At 41.1% G+C, this 23,032-nt stretch overlaps 1 protein-coding gene across 4 annotated transcripts in view; it reads left to right on the plus strand.

Moving 5' to 3' along the window:
* Positions 1 to 762: 762 nt before the first annotated feature.
* The window catches only part of CLYBL (citramalyl-CoA lyase), a 169,368-nt gene continuing 147,098 nt past the window's right edge, over positions 763 to 23,032 (plus strand). For 3 of the 4 annotated variants that reach the window (XM_064646078.1, XM_064646076.1, XM_064646080.1), the window contains exon 1: positions 763 to 866. In XM_064646078.1, the coding sequence (XP_064502148.1) occupies positions 808 to 866 (59 nt within the window). In that variant the 5' untranslated portion in view covers positions 763 to 807. The remainder of the gene's footprint in view (positions 867 to 23,032) is intronic. The other variant, XM_064646077.1, reaches the window with a different exon arrangement.

Genomic DNA, 23,032 nt, shown 5'->3' on the forward strand with positions numbered 1-23,032 from the left:
AAAGGGCCATTGTGTACGTCTCAAATTCCAATAGCTGGATGGCTGTGGAGGCAACCAGGGATCGTTGGTAATAACAGACAAGGATTGTCGGTAGTGTCAGAAAGAACACACCCTCACCAAGTCCAGGCGGCGCCTCCAGAACTCCAGACATCACATCACTGGAACCAGGACTGGTGATTTCCTTCTTTCCTTCCTTCCTTTTTTTCTCTCTTTCTTTTTCCTTCTTTCTTCCTATCTTTCTTTCTTTTTCTTTTCCTTCCTTCGTTTCCTTCTTTATTTCTTTCCCTCTCTCCCTTCTCAATTCATCCCTTTCCTTCTCTCTTCCCTTTCACCCTAACCCTCTATCCAAAGCCCACCGCCGTCTGCTTAGATAGCAGCTCAGCGGCACATCAATTTCCATTCCAAGTGGGTAATTTACTAAAAAACTTTGCGGTTTTTTTGCGGACCCTCTGACTTCTGTCGTTCCTTTCCACCACGAGCATTTACTGATCCCGGTTATTCCCTTCCCCTTAAGGGCGCTTCGTCACAGGCAGCTGCGGCGGACGCAAGCCCCCCTGCCCTGCCGGCTCGTGGGCTGGTTGCCCTGGAGAAGCGAGGAGAGGCGGGAGTGGTCCCGGTGTCCCCCGGCGGGGGCGAGACCGATCCCGACATTCCCGGCGTTCCCGCCAGGAGCGTCCCGGGTCAGCCGCTGCGCACGCCCCGCCCTCGCGGTGACGTCATGAGCGGGCACGTGGGGAGGGGGCGTGGCCATGGGACCGCCCCCGCCGCGGCCAATGGGAGCCTGGGGGCGTGGCCTCGGCGGTGGCGATGGCGGCGGTGTGGCGGGCGCTTTGCCGGGCCGGGCCGCGCGCGGGGAGGCGGAGACTGTGAGTGACGCGGGAGCGCGCGCGGCGGGCGGGGCCGGCGGACCCCCGGACCGCCCCCTCCCCTTCCCGGCTGCAGGCGGCGCTTGGGGGTCTCCCCCAGACACCCTCCGAAAGCCGAGGGGCCCAGGGCGGGGGGCAGCAGGGCCCGAGGACGCCTCCCCGAGGACTGGGGGGCGGTGGCGACTCCCCACAGCCCCGGGGGCTGCTGGCGGAGGGCTTGGCGCTCGGGCACGGGGAACGTAGGAATGGAAATCTGCTTCCTGGTGTGAACAGTGTCCCTGCCCACGGCAGGGGGGTTGGGACGAGGTGGTCCTTAAGGTCCCTTCTAAACCAAACCGTACTGTGGTTCATCCAGCTACACAAAATCCCCCGTGCCCGGTTGTCTGCTTTGGTGCAGCTCCTACATGGGAACTGACCTGGGTCTTTCCCTTTCCTGCAACCAGCCTTGGATTCTAGTGGGCTCCACATGGCTACCGTGCCCCATTTTCCGCAGGGGAAAGCGAGGGACCAGACGGGCTGGATCCACACAGTTGGCTTTCCCCTTTCCCTAAGAGCATCCTGTGTTACCTCCTCTATCAATGCCCCGCTCTAGATGGAGCTGAGGATTGATGAGGATTGGTTGTGGTTTGGGCAGAAGCAAGGCTGTCCCAAGCCCCCTCAGCATCCCTCATACTGGCCTTTGGGAGACCTTTGTGAGTCCAGAGCGGTGCTGAGACCCTGTGCTCCTGCCGTGGCAGTGGTTGGATGAGGGAGGGTTTTGTAGGCAACACATCTGCTTGTCAAGGGACCAAAATCACCAGGTGCTTTCCTACAAGTGGGTGAACAGATGTCAGGGCTTGGACTTTGGGCAGGATGCTAGGAAAACTGTACTGTAAATACTGGATCCCCATGCCAGACAGTTTGCAAGATCAGGCTCTGAGTGCTGTATGCTGTGTAAGATGAAGGCTTCACCACACCTTCCTCCTGGAGATCTGTGTAGGTTTGATGTCCAGCTTTCTGCCTGCAGGTGTGGGCCTGCATGTTCCCTGTAGACAGAGAATGACTTCTGCCAGAGTGAGTGATTTAAGGGAAGTTTTCAACAGCACTTAGAGCACTTTTTTTTTTTTAATACTGATGTCAGGAAGGCAATCAAGTGAAGCTTTAAATTCTTGCAGTCTCTGCTGAGACCACAATACTGTAAATATTTCATAGTCGAGTGACAAAAGCCTAAGCAGTCTGTAATAACTGTAACATAGATGTTACTGGGAACATGCAATATTGATGCTGGTGTTCTTGGGGAACCTCAGGGACAGTTGGAATGCCTTGTGTTCTGCTAGAGGCAGCGTGAAGAGCCCAGAAAATCCAAGTCAGCCATTCCTGCCTACTATGTCCTGCATAGTTCCCAGTATATCTCCTTTAGCACACGATCCAGCCAGTTTCCGAAGACAATGCATGCATGTACATGCCTTTTTCTTTCTTACTTTCCCGCTTTCTTTCCCCCCACATTAGTGCAGAATCAGAAATGCTCTGCCTTGATATTTCTGATTATGAGGAATTTTGAATATTTATACTGTGGGGAGGAGTCTACACAGTGTGAGGGCGATTGGATGATCACATTTATATGTTCATAGCACCTGTTTAGGGCTAGGAGAGGAGGCTGACTGCATGCTCATGGTGAGGCTGCTCTCTTCCAGCTGTGGTCAGAGGGGGCTTCCTTGTCTGGTGGTGCTAAGGAATCACAATCCCACTGCTAGACTCGCAGAAGAAGTGATGGCCTCCCTGTGTTACCCCTTGTCATCAATGCTTCTGTGGAGTACAAGAGGCCACTGGGCAGGTGGAGACCACAGAATTTTGGGCATTCAAGCAGCAGAGACCAGTGCAGGATGAGCCATGAGGAGTCCTTGCTTACCTTTAAGCTAGGCATCCGTGTGGCTGTGTGCAGTGGGGAGAGAAAATACAGGAACAACTTCAAATGTCAGCAATAGCTGAACATGTTGGTTGGATTTAATTAGCAGCTTCCTGATCCTTAGCAGGAATTGGCAGGTGCCACTGTGTCCAGACCGTGGTGCCTACAGTGCTCACTGCCATGTTGGGCTGGGACCCTAATTATAGCAGGTACCTCCAATGTAGTGCAGCTGCCCTTTGCAGCCACTGCCATTCTCTCTTCACTTGGATGTTGCTGCCCCTGTGAAATTGCTGGGCAGTGCTGCCCTGAAAATGTGGACCAAGTATTTATGTTATTATCAGGCAGGTGTAGCGTACGGTACCCAGAGCTGGTTTTGATTATTTGCAATGTTCCAGAGCCTATTGAAAGGCTCTCCCTGCCTGTGAAAGTTTTTTGTCGTGTTGGAAAAAGTTAAAAATCCTGCTGTTTTTTTAACTTTAACCATCAGCTGTTTTTTAATAACAAATGCAGCTGGTTTTTTCTGTTGTCAAGAGCTTCCAATGTGTTTTTAAAGACAATGTAAACATTAACTATGAAAACTTCCTTGCTGACAGATCTTTGTGAAGGATTCTCTCTTTGCTTGGCAATTATGCTGCAAGAGAAGAGCATTGCACATGTAACCATGATCACCTGTGTGCCCTCAGCAAGCCAAGGGCACTTCTGCTACACCCATGTACAAGAGGGGTTTTTACAGGTATTCATTTACATGGCATATTCCAGGCAGATCCATATCCACATGCCTGTACTAAATCTATCAAAACCGGTGTCCACATCTCAGTGGAACACTGCAGAGTATGGAATATACAGTGTGGGCACATAGAGTGTGTTGATACCAGCATGCCTGCTAGGAACAAAGGAGCCTGAAAAGAGTAATAACCCCGTGTCAGATCTTGTTTAGGGACTGCGCCGACGTCATTTAAAGTTTCTGTCATTGGGAGTTTCTTCTCTCATCCCTGATTGCCATCTTCCCTCTGAGGAATCCACCGCTTCTCTTTCTTGTGTTTCATGCTCCAAGTTTGTGTCTGCTTGGCAAATTAGTGAAGACATTTTTCATGAGTTGGACACTGGAGGGTGCTAATGCAATGGGAGCTGAAATTGTTCTAGCAAATTAAAGGGTACCCCTTTGTTACTTGTGAAATAGTTTTATTTTTTGTTGAAACGTTTAAATGGAAAGACATGAATCGTGGTCCTTACCAGTAGCTGATCCTGCTCGGTGTGTGTAGAGCTATGACAAAGAATATCAATAAAGTGATGTGTATGTGAGGCATTTCTTCCCTGAACCTCTGTCAAAAAAAATCACTCATTTTATGTTCTACACATTTTTAAGTGTGTTTTTTGAGATTATGGCCTCGGGGTGAAAATTATGTGAAAGTGTGACTTTCTAGTGATAAAACCACTTTATCTGGGAGAATTGTTGAGATGTTTCTACACAATCTGCTTTTCTACAAGGTCACTTTGGTTCACCAAAAGTAATACTGTCGGATTGCTAGTGAGGTGAGAACCTGCTAGTAGCTCACACTGGGGAGGGAGGGGAGACCCTGAACACTGCTAATCAAGTCCCTGACATTGTGATCCTCTCTCCAGAGATGTTCCTGATAGAGCCTCAGTTTACCTTTCAACCACCATTGCTAGGCCATGTGTGAGGGAGAATGCAGGATGGAGCCTTTCGTCAGCCACTGCTGCTAGGGCAGGCAAAGCACATTACAAAACTGAGCCCTAGCTCTGGTGTTTCAAATTTGCTCAAACAGTTTTGGCAGGTTAAAATTACACTGGGAGGACTTACAGCAAAGGAGGTATTACCTGTTTGCTCTGCTCCAGCTTTCTGCTGAACCAGGTCTCTGCTCTCCTCTGCCCTTGGCAGAAAGACATGGGGGCAAAATAAGCTCCCCATTGTGCACTCTGGCAACTCCATACTCGGCTTTAAGGACTGTGAAACTACTGCCTGAGCCAGTTTTCATCCTGGCAGCAGCAGAGGTATGATGATGGGTAATTAATGCTAATGAGAAGCAGGGTGCAAAGCTGAGCACGTCCAGCTAATCACCACTGGCACCCCAACTAGTCTGCTTAAAGCTTACGCTGTTCCGGACAGTCCTGCATGGTCCTACCTTTGCAAACTCATTGCCCAAATGCAAGTTGGTATTTGTAAAATATGGGAGCAAAACAGAATTGGCTACAAATACATTTTGCTTAGAAGCCTTTCTTGTTCAATATGCGTGGGAAATGCATTACTCCTCTATCTCATTCCTTTTGCAAATGGATTGTGCTGTCCTCTCCTGGAAAATGTTTTTATCTTGCTGTATGATATTGGCCAGGTTTTGTTCTCTCCCAGGTGTTGCAGTTTGCTTACATATGGCTGCTTCAATTTTTATTTCTTTTAAAAATATACCTTTTTTTTCTGAATTCTTCCTTAAACCGAAGATGTGTAGGAGCATTGGAGAAAGAGCCTGTGGATGAGAAAACCAGAATCTCCTGTTCTGATACCAGTGGAGACCTGCTGTTCATCTTGCAAACAGAAGCATGGACAGTTTCACAGCAAAGTTGCTTAGATGTTTATCAGAAGCAGCAAAAACATATCCAACTGAAAGTTTACACTTCTATTGCAAAGAGTTTTAGTAGCTTACCAGAATAGGGTTATAAGGAAATGTGGGCCAAAAAGCTTTTAAAAATCATTGTAATAAGTGGTGGTACTGAAGACACTCTGCTTAAGGGGAGATAATGTATTTATTCTAAGCAAACAAAAAGAGGTCTGCTTGACAGTGTGTTCATCTCATTTACCAGCTTCTAAGAGAGGTCTGCTTCTTCCATCACACCTCCACACTTGCAAGCAGAGAGCCAGGCCACACATCCTGGTGTCATTTCAAGAATGGACATACTAGCTGCGGTGCCAAAAGGATTTGAATTTCTGCATTTTATGTAGGTGGTGCCCTAATTTATCCTGGGAGACCCTTCTCTGGGAGAGAGGCTTAACAGACCTTCCACCAAACCTGTGTGTGTGATTGCATTGAGTTAAACGCTGCCAACTGCAGGATGGCATCACGAGGTCCAATGCCACCCCTGTGTGGTGGCTCTGTATGAAAAAACAGGGCACACGTTCCCTTGGTGGGTGCTTGGTACCTTCCAGCATTGAGCCTTCACTCACTTGTGCAGTATTTCTTGGCTACTCATAAAGGCTGGGTGAGTGGGGTCCCTGGGGTTTTCATACCTTTTGGGGAGATTGGGCTGCTGTACTTGAAGTCTCTTTTCTTAAGAGCCATTCTAGCAGGCAGAAGCCCCTTGATGCTAAGAGCTTTGTAGGGTTTCTGCTGATGAAGCCCTGTGTATCTCCTTGTTTGGAAAGGGGAAATACTCAATTTTCACTTACTTTGTTAGCCGGGCTGTGCATGGAAGTGTTTCTTCAGCTACTGCCTTTTTCACATTTTCCTCTCCTGCCCCATGAGGCCAAGGAGCACATCAGGTCTGCAGAACTTCGACTGCATATGGGTGTGGAGGTCAGCTGTGTGGTTACTGAGCCCCTGGATGTTGAATAAATCCCCTTCATATTTTTCCCTTATTTTCTCATTGGACCTATATTTACTTCTCAAGTCTCCCTATGCCCTTTAAATCTCCCGTCATCATTGGTGTAAATAGGATTTGCCTGTCCCTGTGAAATGGGCATCACTGTGACTGCCTGCGTTGCCTTCTCTAACTCTTCGTGGGCCAGGGTTGTTCAGTTTCATGGGCTGAGGGGCCAAACCTGCTTTCTTCTCTGCCTTTTTAATTAAAAATGGTTGGCATCAGGGACTTTGCAGCAATGAAAGGGAAACGATGAAACTTTGAAGAATTTGAGGCATAAAGTTGATCTCTAAATTTTAATGTACTCATTGCACTTAAACAGTTGATACATTTTATTATTGAGCATTCAGGTGACCTAATTTCCCTTAGTACTGTACTTTTAGCTTTATACATCTGCACCTAATTTGTAAAAAAGGACTTAATGAGAAACTTCAAACAGTTTAAATGTCAATTACAAAGAAAGCGAGGTTTTAAAGTTCCAGTAATCTGTCCATATTGGTCATCGAAACATGATCCCAGGTGGACGTTAATTCAAGACAGATGGCATTCCAAAGGCACAATTACAAAGAGCTTATATATTTTCAACACTAACAAGCTGTCACGCTATGTTGTAGCTACACTTCCAATACTGTATAAGCACAATTGCTGCTTTATCTGCAGTGGACTCAGTAATAAAGGGGTTTGATTCCCCACTCTTGATAATGTCAGTGGGATTTTGGAGGGGGGCTGAACTGGAGAGCAGGGTTAGTTAGTGTGAATATCTTGCATTTGCTCAGTCTGTTGGGTCGGAGGCTTATGTGTGGTTTTATGGTTTTTGTTAAGTTGGTGAAATGCTCTTCAAAGGAGGGGAAATATTGAATATGGACATAACACGACTAGCTCATCACAGTTATATTTCTATTTCCTAGGTGTTTGCAGTTAAAAAGTCATCTGAAAGCCTTTGGAGTAATGCACATGTTACTTGGAAGACTGAAGTCCAGGGGATTAATAGTGGCTTGAATTGCAATGGTGTAAATGGGCAGCAGCTTGGCTGCAGCCAGGCAGGAGTACTACACCCTGTGTAAAAGGCAGCTTGAATTATTTTCAGTTTCTGAAAGTATTCCTAGGTCCAAAGGCAGAGGTGGAGGAGCTGGACGAAGCATGTTCAAGGTAGGGCTTCCATTAGACTGAAGAATCAACACGTGGTATAGTTGATCTAGTTGAAGTTATCCCTGGCCATGGCAGGGGGGTTGGACTAGCTGGCTTTTAAAAATCTCTTCCAAAGCAAACTATTCTATGTGGTAGATGGCAAGGATGTTGTAAAAGGATGATGTTTGAGTTGAGCTGAGAAGTGATCCGTGCAGCTGAACAATGAAAGCTAATTTAGCAAAATTTCCACTAATTTTTTGTTTGTTTCTTGAAACCAGGTCACGAAAAAGCAAGACTTGCATGTCTATGACTAGACAATGTTTTAATAAGCTTTAAAAATTCTGTGCTGTTAGCAGCAGGATTCATAATGCTCTCCAGGAATGTTTTTAAGCTCCTATGGGCATGTGTATCCTCTAAGAGATGCTGAGAATGAAGAGCTTGTATTTCTGCTCATTTATTTACCTTTCATTGGAAAGCGGAGAAGAAAGCAGAAAGGCTAAGATGTTCATCCTCAGAAGACAGGAATTAAATGGTGAGCTTATACTCTTTAATTTTTGTTTTTCATTAATGAATGTGGCAAATGTGTTTTTGAAAGCATTTTACCTGGCTTGCATTTTTGGATGAAATGTAAGTGCTATTTGAAATATGCAGCTCGCCAACAAGTGAATTGGACTCCTGAGCCGCACTTGAAACAAAATGCCAATTTTACCTACAGTTTTACTAGGTTTCCTGGTTTATGCAGTGGCATTTGAATGGCCTCTAGTAATTGTTTTTAGCAGGAAAAAAAATCAAACAAAAATGAAAAACACAACCCAAAGCTCATTAGCACTGTATTTGGCATGCCATGAATCGTTAAATCTTTATATAAATGCAGAAGTAATTTGTGACAAACTAAATCCTTTCTTTTTTCAGAAAGACTTTCTTCTGACTTTTTGTTCATACTGCTGAGGTGCAGTGTGTTTTCCAGACATTGGATATTATTACCAGAATTGGGGCGTAACCAATTAATGTTTTAATTAAATATTATCTATAATCCTTGAGTGTCAGATATGCTTAGTGGTGATAAGTGAATAAAATTAGGTGGAAAACAAAAGGCAATAGATAAATAAATGCTTAGATAGGGTCTTTTTTACCCAAATTTTTCTAACTTAAATTTGATGCTAGTGTGTGTTGCTCTCAAGTGGTTTCCCCATGGATTTTCCCAGTCCTTATCAGGGTAACATACTGCAGTCTTTTTATTTAGATCAGGCTTCGCTTTGAGAGTTAACTAATTGTTGAAGCCCAAGTGGGAAACTTTCTTGCACCTGGAAAATTAGGAAAGCAAAAGATGTCCGCATCCTTTCCCTGGTGGTTCTTCACCTGCAAATTTGAACTGCAGTGGTAATAAAAGTTTTGTGGACCTCATTTTATGTGAGATCATTAAGCGACAGGAGAATTCAGGACTAGTTGCCCTTCATAATTCAGGACACTGAAAGGTGCCATTTATAAGCTCGAAGTGCCTGCAGGAAGGCAAAACAGGCTTGTAAAACCCATACTTGAAACCCTGAAAGGGAACCGGTTTGTACTGCTGGCTGCAGCCTTGGAGTGGCAAAATTGCAAAGGTGGTAGGGATTTGGTTTAAAAAAATGAAAAAACACCTGCCTCTAATAGTTAATGTAACAGCCTGGATTTTCACACTTCTTGTGTTGATATCTCTTTTGTCCAAAATGACCCCAAAACATCCTGAGCAATGATACCAGTAAAAACCTTATCAGTTGTACTGCCCAGCTGTTGGGCTTATTATCTTTCTTGCTATAGCCCACTGTTTTGCTGAGCTGTTAATTTGGCGATAAAATAAGTTTTTCTTGACCTTTTAGTAATATTTTGCAACTGGTGACCTTTGCCCCTGATGGAGGCCAGGCATTTTGTAGGGAGAACTCTTGCCACCTTTGCTTGAGAATGAGTAGCAGCATGTGCAACACTTCAAATAAAAGGGGTGATATACCATCATACCCAGTCATAAAAGTGATTGTTACAACTCTAAATGAGCAGTGTAATCTGCAAAATTCACTATATACTGCAGCTTTATGGACTTAGAAAGCCTGAAAGGCAGCTCAAGGAAGCACTGAGCCCAGCGTTCATTTTCAGAACAGGTACTGCTTTCCTTACCTGCTCCTCCGTTACTCCTCAAATAAGAGCTGGAGCCATAATTTTAAAGTTTATGACCAAAGTGTAGCAATTTCTACCCAGAATGAGGTATCCGTATCTGTAATCTCAAATGGCTGGGGCTCAACTGTCCTAGTCCAGCCAACGTAAGCCAGCTATTTGTGGTCACATTAATGTCCCATGACTGAAGTTACTTGGGTGCCCATTTGTGCCATCAAAGCCTAAATTCCAGTGAAGACAAGAGCTGACTGCTCATCAAGTCTGCCTGTAGCATCTTTGCTTTATTCATCTGTATTAGTTCCATACCTGTGTGCTTATGCACACCAATTTTAGCAGCATCTGGCTATACAGTGTGGTGTCCAACCTGTCATCCCTCCTTATGTCAATCACATAGGAGCTGGTGAAGCTCTGGCTATGCTTCAGAAGTGTATTGGTATTATTCCATGATATTTTCTGATGCTGTTTTTGTTACCTGGATTGATGTGCTCGGGATCCCAGACGCTGCACTGAGCTTAGTATGACCCCAGGACCTTTGCAGGATTGACTGCAGGACTCAAACCTTTATATCCACTATTAAAAGGCAGTTATGTGACTGTTTGTGTTAGAACCAGTTGCTTTGTTGCCTGTGCGCGTGCTGTTCCTTGACAAAATTTAGTATTTTTTTTTAATTTATGGTCAAAATGTGATGCATATACTTACCGGAGTACCTTGCTCTGCATAAATGGCCTGGCTGCCTTCAGTCACCACTCAGATTTCTGTGGGAGAACAGAAGTTGGGTTTTTCTGGCTTTCTGTAGGGATGTGTTCATGGCAGAATTCCTGTTATTTCTGTATTTTCTTTGTAAAGGACATAAAGTTTCTAGATGGCATGTTGTCAGTATATTTTTAAATGACATTTTGGGGGTATTTTTCCTATAAGTTCTCTAATTTGTAATACATTTCTAGGTTTTGTGGGTCCTTTTATTTAGGCTTTATATATGAATGCATGCTTTGTGGGCTTATTGCCTTAAACATTCACTGGCTTTTGTTAAATCTCTAGCAATACTAAAGTACTGAAGGTGCTTTGGGCTGAGTCAGTACCAAATAATGTATTTGGCATACTAGAAGTATAAAATTTGTTTTCTTACTGAGTGGGTTTTTTTGAGAAGTTGATAGATGTGAAAACCATTTAACAGCTGGGGTTTTTTCTTCCTTTCCTGTTAAACTAAGCTACTGAGGAAATCTTCTTACTGCTACATGCTGCAATATGTCAGAAACACTGTTATGTTATAGTTGCATCATTATCTAAAGGAAAAATTGAGTGTGGGTTTGAAGTCGACAAGTGATGAAAGTAGCCCTGAGGTTGTCAATTAGAAAGCCAGGGCCTGGAACTGATAAGTTAATGGCTAGTTCCCTTCACACCCCCCTCGCTTTGCTGCCTGCTCCCGCCTCACCCTGCAGCAACTTTACTGCTTGAAACAGAAATAAAAGGCTCCTGTTGCTTTGTGTCCCAAAATTTATCTCACTGATATGATTCACTTAAATTCTTGGCTGGTTGCAATGTTCTTAGTATGAACAGATAGTTAAACGAGGAGAAATGAGATGTAACAGAAAATACAAACTCAAAATCCTCCCACCCCCCGCTTTTTTTAATTAGTTTGTTTATTTTTGTTTAAATGTTGAACTGCTAACATGGTTGTTTCAGACCATCATCTTGCAGTACACACAGCAAATTTAGCAGCAGTGCAAAATTTTAACTTCTACCATATGTTTGTTTGCAAGTTTTAAAACCTGAAATTTAATGGCAGCCAGTGGGAATCCATGTGTTCCTGTTAAAGGCAGAGGGCAACACATGTGGTTTTTCCTGAAGGGAGATACTGGTTACCAAAGTTTATGATATAATGTAATATAATACAAAGTGTTTCTACTTTGCTTGGGCAGGAGGGAACGAACGTGTTGGCATTTCTCCTAAGGAACACATGGGTTTAGATAAATAGATAAATTATGGAAAATAACAAACGGGATTTATTCAGATTTTAATCATTCTTGGTGTTCTAAGTTGTGAGAACAACAGTAACTTTATGAAAAGAGCTTTAAAGTAGTATTGGAAGTAGATGTAATTCAAAAAGGCATTGTGCAAAACAAAACATGTAATTCATCTTCAGTTTTTTAAACTTTAGGTACAATGTGAGATTTTAGGGCTTGTAAAAATTTGCAGTTGGGCACTGCCTCTGCAGCCTGAGGTTTCTGCTCATGACACAGCAGCTTCAGTGACAACAGAAATCCAAGATTTTTTCCACATAGCCCTGTCTCAACCTAGAGCAGATGAATAATAATCATGAGTTTGTGAAGGCAGTTTAATTTGTAAACACAGTCACGTTTTTGACCTTTCTGGTAGTTTCACCATAACCAGCAAACATCTACTGAGTAATAAACAAACTGCAGTTGCTACTTACCCACCGCAATCAAATGAAACTGGGTGCTCTGAGCAGGGACTGCTGCTCTTGAGTGCTTCTCTCCTCCAGACAGATTTCAAAACGTGAAATAAATATTTTTCTAGCTTCATTCACAGAAAAAGAGGTGTGACATCATATTAAACAACTCAGCATGGGATGGCGCTCTCTCCTGATGTGCTAACTTGGCCCAAGACCCACGTGGTTGAGCTTTTCCAGGGCTTCACCAGAGAAGCAGTGTAGAAGAGGTAGTACATGATTTTCCAAAGACACGTGTTCTATCTGTGCCCTACTTTGACTTACTCCTTGAGATATGTGTTTCACACTACCCATAAATAATGAAAATATGCAATGACATTTTTAATCAGAGGCTTTTCTTACACATTGTGACGCTGGTGTTTCTGGTGCTACAGGATAACCTGCTGCGATTGGACTGCTGCAAGAGAGGTTGTCTCAAAATGAATGGCATTTTATCTAGTTTAGCCTGGCTTGTTCAGATATCACACCTACCAGAAAGCATAATTCTGTGGTTTCCTCCTAAACTGATCCTCTCCTTGGATTGCAGTTTTGTCTTTGCAGGAATCTTCTGTAGTTATTTTTTGAATGAGGTTCTGAAAGTTAATGGTAGTGTGTCAACAAAGCTTATCTTCCAGGGGAAAGTCATCTCTATCTGGATTTTTCTTCTCTTGACCTCTTTCATATACTTTTATATACCTGTCGGCCCAGCAGGCTGTCGTGCAAGGTACATTCACATGCTGTATGGAAGCCAGGCAGCCAAATTTTGGTGAAGCCAATCACTGCTCTGCAAAAGGCAGATGGATGCCAAAAATCTCCATCTCTTTCAGTGGGTTGCTGATCTCTGCTCGTCCGGGTTTCTTCTCCCCCACTTTTGTTTTCGCTGTTGGTTAACTGCATTTTCTCAGTCATGGTACTCTTTCAGTCTGAGAGACACTCTCTTGCCATGTGTTTCTTTACTTTTGTCATGCCTTAAGTACATCCATGTCTTTCAGTGTGGATGACCATTTGACGTGTGCTGTCTGTTCACCAGTTTACACCAGTTACTTCCTTACTTCCAAAACACATGAAGCATAGTGTGCTAAACAGTGCCCACTGTTTAGGGTAAAGGCTGTGGTGTTCTACAGAGAGGTTACAGGTTGAACTGGCCTTTTTCCCCCTTTCCCTACCTAAGGAGGAAGAGTCTCATTTTAGGAGGAAAAGTTTCTTTCCTCCCTGCAAGGCTGGGTCCACATAAACTCTTCAGCTCTCTAGAAGTTTGGTTGCATTGGATCACTTCTGTCTGCAGGTACAGAAGCCTAGCGCCAGAGCTTTTGATGATGTAAAGCTTTCTAAGGCTAAAAATCAAAGGGGCTCCTTTCCACCCACATACTTTACTTTTTCTGACAAATAGAGCTGGAGCAGTGCTCCTTCCTTCCTGTATGAGCATTTTCAAGCCCAAAATTCTTGCCTTCAAATGAATGTTGGAAAGAAATGAAATGAAAATTGCATACTAAAAAGTGGTGTGGCATTTCCTAGTTGTTTTTCATTCCCATAGGGAACCTTAAAATAGGGAAAAGCTTGTCTAGATTCAGTAATTTGGAATGGATAAACCCATGTCTTATACACAAGGAATTAAAAAAAAAAAAAGGAAAGGAAAACACAGTGATAGAGTGATTGCACAAAGACACGTTCCAAGTGAGAAAGTTGACTTGGCATTTCCAGATTTTTAATTTCTAAAATAAAATTGAAGTGCTCTATTGTCTTTACGCAGTCATGATAGATTTTCCTTAAGTATATCTGAAATTATATAACAGAGCTCAGTTAAGTCAACTTTGTCTTTAATGACACTGTCATCATCTAAGACATACTTATTAGCAGGATGTCATCCCACAGGAACTCAGCCCACTGAACAAGATAAACCAGAAAAGGAATATACTGTCCAAGGGCTGCATTTCTTTGGGCAGCTGTTGGATTTTTAAAATCAACTTCTTTGACCACTTTTGCCTGGAAAATGGTTTATTAACGTTAAAACACAACTGATAAACATCAGAATATAAAAAATGAAAATAAAGGATGTGATGGTTTAGGATTTTTATTGTATTGTTTATTATTGTGACTGTATAAAATTACATATTCATTATGCAATGGTAGTGGCAAAATTAAATGGTTTCGAACCAAGTGTAAACTTGTTGGGGGAAACCAGCAACAGTTCGGACCTTTTTGGTACTGTAGACTGCAAATATGTTGAGAGGCCTTGACTTCAGAGACTGGAATATTCACCCCCTGCCTGATGGATGTTGCAATGCATGGTGGGGTCTGCAGTGTGGAGTGTGGGGTCTGCAGGATGTCTTCACTCAACAACCATGAAGGGAATTAGTTTAGAAGAGAAAGACACTGAAGATTTTTAACACTTTAGACACTGCCAGTTTCTTTTTCAGACCACTTCCAGCCTGTTTTGCAACTGATAAAAATATATATGTTCTGGCATTTTTATATAAAATATTTGAGATGTAGGTGTTGCTGCTTTCTGCCACTAGTAATGGTAATGCTGGCACATTCCTCAGTTAAAAAAAAAATTCTGGAACTAAATGATAAGCAAAGAGCTGAACCCTGAGTTGATGAGATGGCAAAAACTTTGTGATCAAGAAATAAATAAGAAACACAGTTTTCAGAATTTATGCTGAGTGTATTTTTTCTTAAAAATTTGTCTGTTAAAATTATGCCAAGGCCTAAGCTTATTGTAGTCTGTTTAAGTCATAACCCCCACCCCCCAACAAAATAGAAACAGTGCTTCCAGGATGTGGATCAAACCATTCAGCTGATGAAAGTCAATGCCTAAACTCTGGAAACCCGAAGTGTTTGAAGTACTGTGTTGGCCTTTGAGATCAATAGCCTCCTCTGCAAGTACCAAGAGAATATTTTCTTCAATATATTCAATTAGCTGAGTTAAATGACTAATTTATTCAAACGTGACCAAATGGGAGTTGAAAGAAGCAGAAAAGCTTGTTCTTCTACACCAATCTGTGAATAAAAGCTAATTATGAGAGGATTAGATTTGCTAACACTATAATATTGAAGGATATTAAGACGAAATACTAGATTGGTGCTAATTCTAGCTAATACAGAGTTATTTTAATAGATCAATTTTTAAATCTAATCACAATTTTTTTAGAAGTCTAGCCTCTTTCAGATAGTGTTATGCAAGTGAAAAACTGTCTCATTACATTTTAAGTTGCTTTTGTTTCCATCCAAAGAAACATAAATCATAAGTAAACACAAAGGGATCGACTAGTAAATAAAAATGGTGCCATACATGATTTTCTAGCAAAAACAGTAAAATTAATCTGAAAAAATGTATAATGAGGTATAGAAAAGTTTAAATATATAGCAGCAGAACTACTCTGTCCTTCTGGCTAGCAATAAGAAGTGCCAAATTTAGTGTAAAAGCTATATTTAGTTACAAAGCAACATACTTCAGTGGTTACAAACTGAGAATTAACCTTTCTCCAAGAAAATAACTAAAACCTTTAAATGGGTAAACAAGATTCAAATTAATTATTTAACTCAAAGTTTCCCACTCTGTAGTTTAATTCATTATCTTTAAGATAAGTAGTTTGAAAGATTTAATTCTGCTGAAAGTAATCAATAACTGAGGTACGTACAAGTGAACATAAATATCAATGCAAACTTAACATAAGCATTCAGAAATTCAGCCAAGAGCGCGATGTCAAGAAAATGTGAAGATACAATTTTCAATCCTGTCCATAAACATTTGGTATATGGGACACCCCACAATGAAATTTAATTACCTCTTCTGCTGATAGGATCATGAGAAAAACATTGCTTCAGGCACCAGCAGAATGAAGTACGGAGGACAGGATGGAGAGTGTCTCGGTCACTATGTCTTTGCTACAAAGATTCTGAGTCCTGCTGCTGTTGGTCCTTGGTGTCTCAAACACTGAGACAGACACCATCGTGATTCTTCTCCATCTGCTGGTCATGTTGGAAGCTGTTCCTGTAAATGCCAATTCATAACCTTTCATCAAATTGCTTAGAAAAAACACTGCTTTCTGTGCTAACTCTTTAAAATGACAGTTTGGCAGTTCCTCCACAAACAAGAGTCTGACAGTGGTGCTGAGTTTCCGGGAGGTGGTCCTTCTCCAACAGTTTACTTGACAGTGGGACTGGCTGACTCTTCTTCTTCTCCTCCTAGCCAGGATGAACAGCCAGGGCAGTAGAGACAAGTGCTTGGTGCAGGGCTGCCAGACCAAGAAACAAATCTTGGGGTGCTCCAACACTGTTGTATTTCTGCTGCTGTGTGCTTGGGTATCTTCCTTAGGTTTTAAGCTCTCATGAACCTGGGTTCCTCGTCTTCAGCAGGTCCATAAGACCTGCCAAAGTAATTTAACAGCTGACCTGCTGAAGTAACCTGCTGTGTAACTTAGAAGTCACCTATTAGTAGAAAAGGAATTTATGATTGAAAGTTTTGCTGGGTATAATGTGCTGTTTCACCAGATCCCCATTCTCCTCACGGTTATTTCCCAAGGTAGCGCTTGTGTTGTCTGTATGTTCTGAGTCTCCAGGAGCCTCCTGCTAAGCACTTGCTTCTCTCGTTGACAAGCCCAGGAGAGGATTTCTCTTAACTGACCACCCAACCCACTGCTCCCTGCTGGAGGCACAGGGATGTAGCAAAGACAGGTGTGTCTTTGGATGAACATAGATGATCATGTTTGCGTCCCCAAAACTACTAAGATGAACAGGCTGTGTGTTCATCCCAGCCTCAGTTCCTCTCTGCATGATCTGCAGTCTCCCTCATTGGACTCTGGGGTCCACAATCCTGCTTGGGCATTCACCGTGACAGCGATGAGGCTTTATGTGTTTATTGAACTGTAACAGCCAGTATAAAGGATGCTGAGATAAAGGCTATATGTTACCTGCCCTGTTTGTCTCTCCGGGGTCCAGATTTTTAAATATGCTATTTCTATTTCTTTGTAGTACCCTTCAAGTGAAAATCCAGGTTTTGCCATCAGATGCATCCACTGTGAAAGATTAGCACAGTGTTTAGGTTTTCACAGACCAATTTTCAGAGTAACTTGGACCTTTTTTTTTTATGTGATGTTTCTAAAACTGGCAGAAGAAGAACTTTTTTTTAAGCCTGCATATGCCGCAAAAAGTATTTTAAAATACAGATTTTTTTTTTTAAATCTTTAAGCATGTTAAGCATGTTTAATGCTTGTATAAGGTGCCAGATTTTAATTACAGTTGGCATTTATAAGTGTGGTGCTGGCAATGGCAACCATATTGCTGAAAAAAGGCATAAATTTTGACACTGGCAATATGGGAACCCAGCATATGAGACTGTAAACCTCATTGCTTTCTGTTTTAATATGATGGTTTAAGGGAAGGACTTTTAACAGTTAATATTTAACTAGAACATTTAGGGTTTGATATAAAGTTGTTCTAATTTCAAACTATTTACTAATTTAGGTCCTATCAAAGATCAGTTTAGGTAATAACTTTCTATTAAATAACCTTTAAATAAGCATGCTTAAAGTAGGGAAAATAAGATGCTTCATTACAAGAAATGAGGTTGGCATCTACCAGGTTTTCCATTAAGTTCCAGGTCACAGACAAATAAAGAAAGTATGTTAGGAAAAAAAACCTTTTTAAAAATAATTAGGGAGATGTCTGTTTTGTTCACCAGATGGAAAATCAGTAGTTGTGGGTGGTCTGTGCTGGATGGGGCATCTCACAATTGGCAGAACTATGCCTTTAACTTTTAAAGTCCTGGGACAAAATGTGAAAGTAATTGACTGTTCCGAATGCTCTCTCTCTGGATACCTAGCATGCTTTTAAAACCAAGATTTGGTGAGTTTCTGACTTTTTTTTTGTAAGAACACTCGAGCAGTTGTGTCTGGTATTAGGCCAGTTGGGTATATTTTTGGTAGCTGTTTAGTGGGGCTGTTGTCTTTTGTGTTTACGCCTGCGTGTGCCTGGACCTGCATGCACACAACTGAAATGCCACAGCTTTATAATTCTCCATTTGCACATGAGTTTCATAATATTGTCAGTGTTTGCTGTGTTCAGGTTATATGTAACTGCTGGTTAACATAATTCGTTTCTGTCCTTTAGTTCATTCTGGTTTAAGGAATTTAAATCTATCCATTTGCCAGTATACTAAAGAAAACAAAGTTGCAACCTTATATTCACAAAGAAGAAGAAAATTCCTGCTTTAAAATAATGCAGATGTTTCCAAAAGTATTAAAAATCCATAGTATTTTTAATCCATTTTTTGTAATGTGAATAAATAAATCCAAATGTGCATGTGTGGATAGTATGTGTACAGATAGGCATATTAAATATGGTCATTTATGAATGTGTTGGAATCTTCTTAGTGCAGTTTGTAAGTTAGCTTGCTGTTTCAGAACTCATACTTTATAATTTCCAGATTAATTTGAGAAAACAGTATTTCAAGTGTGGAAGATAGGTTAGAAAATCCTTGTATTCACATTAAGAATAACAGATTTTGTTATCTGAACTGCCATAAGAATGTATTGTGTTCAGTAGTCACCTCTCAAAGAATGAGACAGAGCCCATTTGCAGCATAGGAGGCAATTGCTTTATATTTACCTTACTTTACAGACAATTTTTTTGCAGTTATCTATATGAATGGTCACAAAGAATTGTATGTGTGTGTTATATCTATATTGTAGCTTGTGTTAAACTGATCCCCACTCTTACTATGTAGAAGCATTCTTAAAGATAAGTGAGGCACTCAACTTAGTGCCTTCTTTGTAAAATCCCTTTTGCTATGCATGACATGTACTCTGTATTTTTCCCTTGCAGTAAATTATAAAGCTTTTTTCTTTCCATGAATCTCCTTCCAAGAAAACACATACAGCCTAATAACACTCGCCTTGAGAATGGTGCATTGCCTCCACTACAAAGCCGTGTTTTCATTGAAGAGATAATTATAATATGGTTTAATGTTCTTGTCAACCCTGAAACACTGTCCCTAAAGAGTGCTATTCTGGTGGATGTCTTTTTGAAGAGAGCTGAATGTGGCTAAGAGAACATACACGTAGCCATGCACTTTTCTGATAAACCAGGACAGATTTTTAATACAATAAATGCTCTCTGAAAAGAATTATACATTTTCTAAGGTGCTAATTCAGAGCTGCTTCGTCCACCAGATTCCACTTTCAATAATACGGAAAATTTTCTTGAATTTATTTATTTTACTTTCTTCTCTCCTCATCCCCCATTATATTTATAGACTTTAAATCTATATGAGAACATAAACTCACAATAATAATTAGAATGTTTTTAATGTACTTTGAGGCGCAGACTTCAGATGAGTAAAAAAAGCCCAAACTGGAACACAAATGGTTCTTTCCAGGCAGCAAGCACGCTTGGCTGTTGATATGCTGTAATTTTCTGCTTTACTTAGTAAAAACAGCAATTACTTATTTGTTCCGTATCCCCCCCAGCACAGATGCTCCTCAGTCTGTCCATTTTCTGAGCACCAAGCAGGCTGCGTACGCGGGGATGCGTGTGCACGCATTCTAGCGCGAAGCAAGTCGAGTTTTCCCCTTGCATGCTGCACTGTTAACAGCATTTATTTGCCACTGATGCTCCTTTACCACCAGCCCAAGACAATGGTGTGCTGGAAGCAGCCGTGGCTGTGAAGGTCTCGCTTTTAGCTGTCTCTCCTGCTGATGGCAAACATCTCCAGGTGCAGCTTAGCAAAGCATCGAGCTGACCTTACAAAGCAGAGCGAGGAACAGATAAAAGCCAGACGATCACACCAGTTAAGACTGAAGTCCAGTCGAACAAATCTTTAACATTGTTTTTGCTGTATTGTCTTTTGTGGTGGTCTGGTGGTTGTCAACAGTGTCTGATGCTGCTAAAAGCTATGCAGTCTGAAGCAAAAAGGCTTTCAGGGAAATTAAATCACAGGCTGGCTGAAGGCGATGCAAAATTCCCCTTGGCTTCAGGCCATCTGGGATTTCCCCCTTGGTTGCAAAGCCCAGTTAAAGGCTGCTGCACCACAAAAACTGAATGTGACTAAAAAAAACCCGAAAACCTAAGAACAGCACAACACTTTCACTCCTCCTGCAACTGTTAGTATATACAAGGAATTGTGTGGCTCAGCACAATGCAACCTGACGCTGAATCAGGTGCTTGGGATCTTGAATTTAATACCTAATTATTTTTAAGAGCTACTATTAAATGAGGAATATGAGTAAATATGTTAATTAATGATTGGCATTTTATTATGTATTTAATTAGCATAATTCTGGAGAGAGAGTATAAAAGAAATACAATCCCTGCAAAAGTGTATAATTTGAGTCTTCATTGCCCTCATCATTTGCAATCGATTAGCTTGCTCTGAAGTCAATGGGATTTATTTTTTTTTCTTGAGGAGAAATTACAAATTAAGGCCTTAAATTAATATTGTAAATAATCTCTCTAGAGAAACTTTTCACTGCAAAAGCTTCCTCAATAGGCAAGTGTTAAAACATTTCTGGTGCTGCACAGTTTAAAAGTATCCTTGAGATTTTTACCCACAGGTTTATATATTCAAGATAGATAGCCAACATTCAAAGAATAAGCAAGAGTTTCTGGCAGAACTGACATTTTACCGTCATGTCAAGTATGTTTCCCCTACCATTTTTCTTTCATTTTTTTTAGCAGAAGAAAAAGGTAGCCTAAAAATACAAAATCTTAGTTAATGAACATAGATCCAAAGTGGCATGAAAAGAAATTAAAAATGCCGTTTTCCCATTGCCCCTTCTTTTCATAGCTTTGAATTTGTTACTACACACACTATTTTAGACTTTATTATCTTTTCACAAGATATGTGTGTTCCTACCTAACTCAGCACCTAACATTTTGATGGATATTGCTTAACTTAAGTCTTAGGTTTGGTGTTGTTTGAGTTTTTTTACTAAACTACCTCTTTTCTTTTTTGAACAAAAAAACCTACAGTGGGATTAAATATTTGATAAAAACGTATTAGACTTTGCCAATAAGTGAATATACATTAGTTTGGTAATTTTATTTCCTCTTTTTTTTTTTCAGACTATATATTCAACTTATTTTAAAAAATCGTTCTTTTGTTTTAACTATGATGATGTCACATATAAATCCATTGCCACATTAGATGCTGTGGTGATCACAGCTAAGGCTCAGTGATCTCTGTCCAACAGACAGAGAAAGACCCTCCTCTCCTCTCTGACAAAGACTGTGTGGAGGGATACTTCCAGGCAGCCCATTTTGTGCAGTCCTCCTCCTGCTGCCCAGAGGCACTCTTGCACAGGCAAATGTTCCTGCTCTGCTTGTAACATATCCTTAATATTCCGCTCGCCTTTTCCATGGACTATTGCAGATAAGGAATTGTTAAGCTTTAAATATCCTCTCAGTGTTTTATTTAAAGTAATCTTGATTTTTAACAGCTAATGTTTTTGTAGTCGTTTAATTCCCAGTTCACATCCAAATGTTGAGATGGAGAGAGGAATGGCATGGAAGGCTGCATTGTTGAATGTTGTTGACCAAATCTTGTTTAAGTGGGTAAATACTCTCTTTCACCCCATTTCCTCTGGAAATTCCCATTGGTTTCATACTACTGTCATGAAATGTAAACTGATTCACTAGTATTTTGTTGCCTTTTAAAAGACTGGAGCAAAATTTTGCTGATGTTCTCTTTTGATATTATTAACATTTTTTTCTTTTATGATTCTGGCATTCTTTCAGCCTCTGTATCTCCCTGCACACAGCATTCTTAGAGGTCTTTTCTTATAGGACGAGACTGCAAAGACTTGCAACAGCTCAAAGCAGCTTCATTAAGCCTGGAAAGTAAAATATTCAGGAGCTGGGAAATGTCAGAATTAAGAAAGCTGATGCAGTTGAAGTTCAGCCCCCTTATACATTTGCTTGATACCACAGTCTTTTAAAATCAGGATCATACATAGGTTTTTCCACAGGACCCCTGCCTCAGTTAGCAAACAGGATGGACGACGCTGAGTTAATGAGCAGTTATTCAATATTTTGTTTTCTCCTAATTTTTCAATGTGTAGCCCTAGGCCTTATTTACTGCACACTATTGAAACCCTGCTGTGAAGACAGAATTGTTAATTTCCTCATGAGCTTTTCTATGGCACTTATTGCTATAAATATCTGAATGCTTAGCAAACATTAATTAATTTATCTTCAGAAAACCCTCATGATGAAAAGGGCTGGTATTACTACTGTTTTACAAATAGGGAGCTAAGGCATAGGGAGATGAGAGTCGTGAATGTCCCATAAATTTAGGTGCTTAGTTGTCAGCTTACAGTTAAGGAAGTAGGGATCTCTTCACTTGCACCCTTTTACTTTTGAATGTTCAAATAATTTTAATTCTGTACCAATAGAAGCTTCTAAAGAGATCCACAGAGCATCGTGGCTGTTGACTTCACTTGAGAAGGGGTGGGAATGCTTAGAAGATACAGTGAGCAGGGAATCACCTAAACCTAGACAAGGGGAAATACTGCAGAATACCATTCCTTAAATCACAGCCTTTTCACGGATTTAGTATCCTTACTGTGGGTTTCAGGAGAGTGCTGTCTTCCGTTCAAAATTCAGAGCTCCTAGTCCTTTATTAGAGTCACTTATCTAAATTCTTGCATCCAAAAGCAGTTTGGAATTTGATTTAATTAGGTAGGACCCTTCCAGAAGAAGACAGAAACAAAGATGTTGACAGGAGTGTCCTCTTACTTTAGAAAATGGACTGTGATAAGAAGCAATGGCATGAGTTCATTCTTATTTTTGAGATGATTCAAGCCTATATTTCCAAAACACTGCTTTAACTAGTAATGAGTTAAACTGTGACTTTCTATCTAGATGAATAGATATAGGCATTCACTTGGTAGGGGGCAGACCCATTTTCCATCCTTGCTCCAATTAGTTATCAAAGTAGTTGGTATTAATCAAGTGTTGGTTAAAATAAGA

This window comes from Pseudopipra pipra, chromosome 2 (assembly GCF_036250125.1).
Source record: "Pseudopipra pipra isolate bDixPip1 chromosome 2, bDixPip1.hap1, whole genome shotgun sequence".
NCBI classification, from domain to species: Eukaryota; Metazoa; Chordata; class Aves; order Passeriformes; family Pipridae; genus Pseudopipra; species Pseudopipra pipra.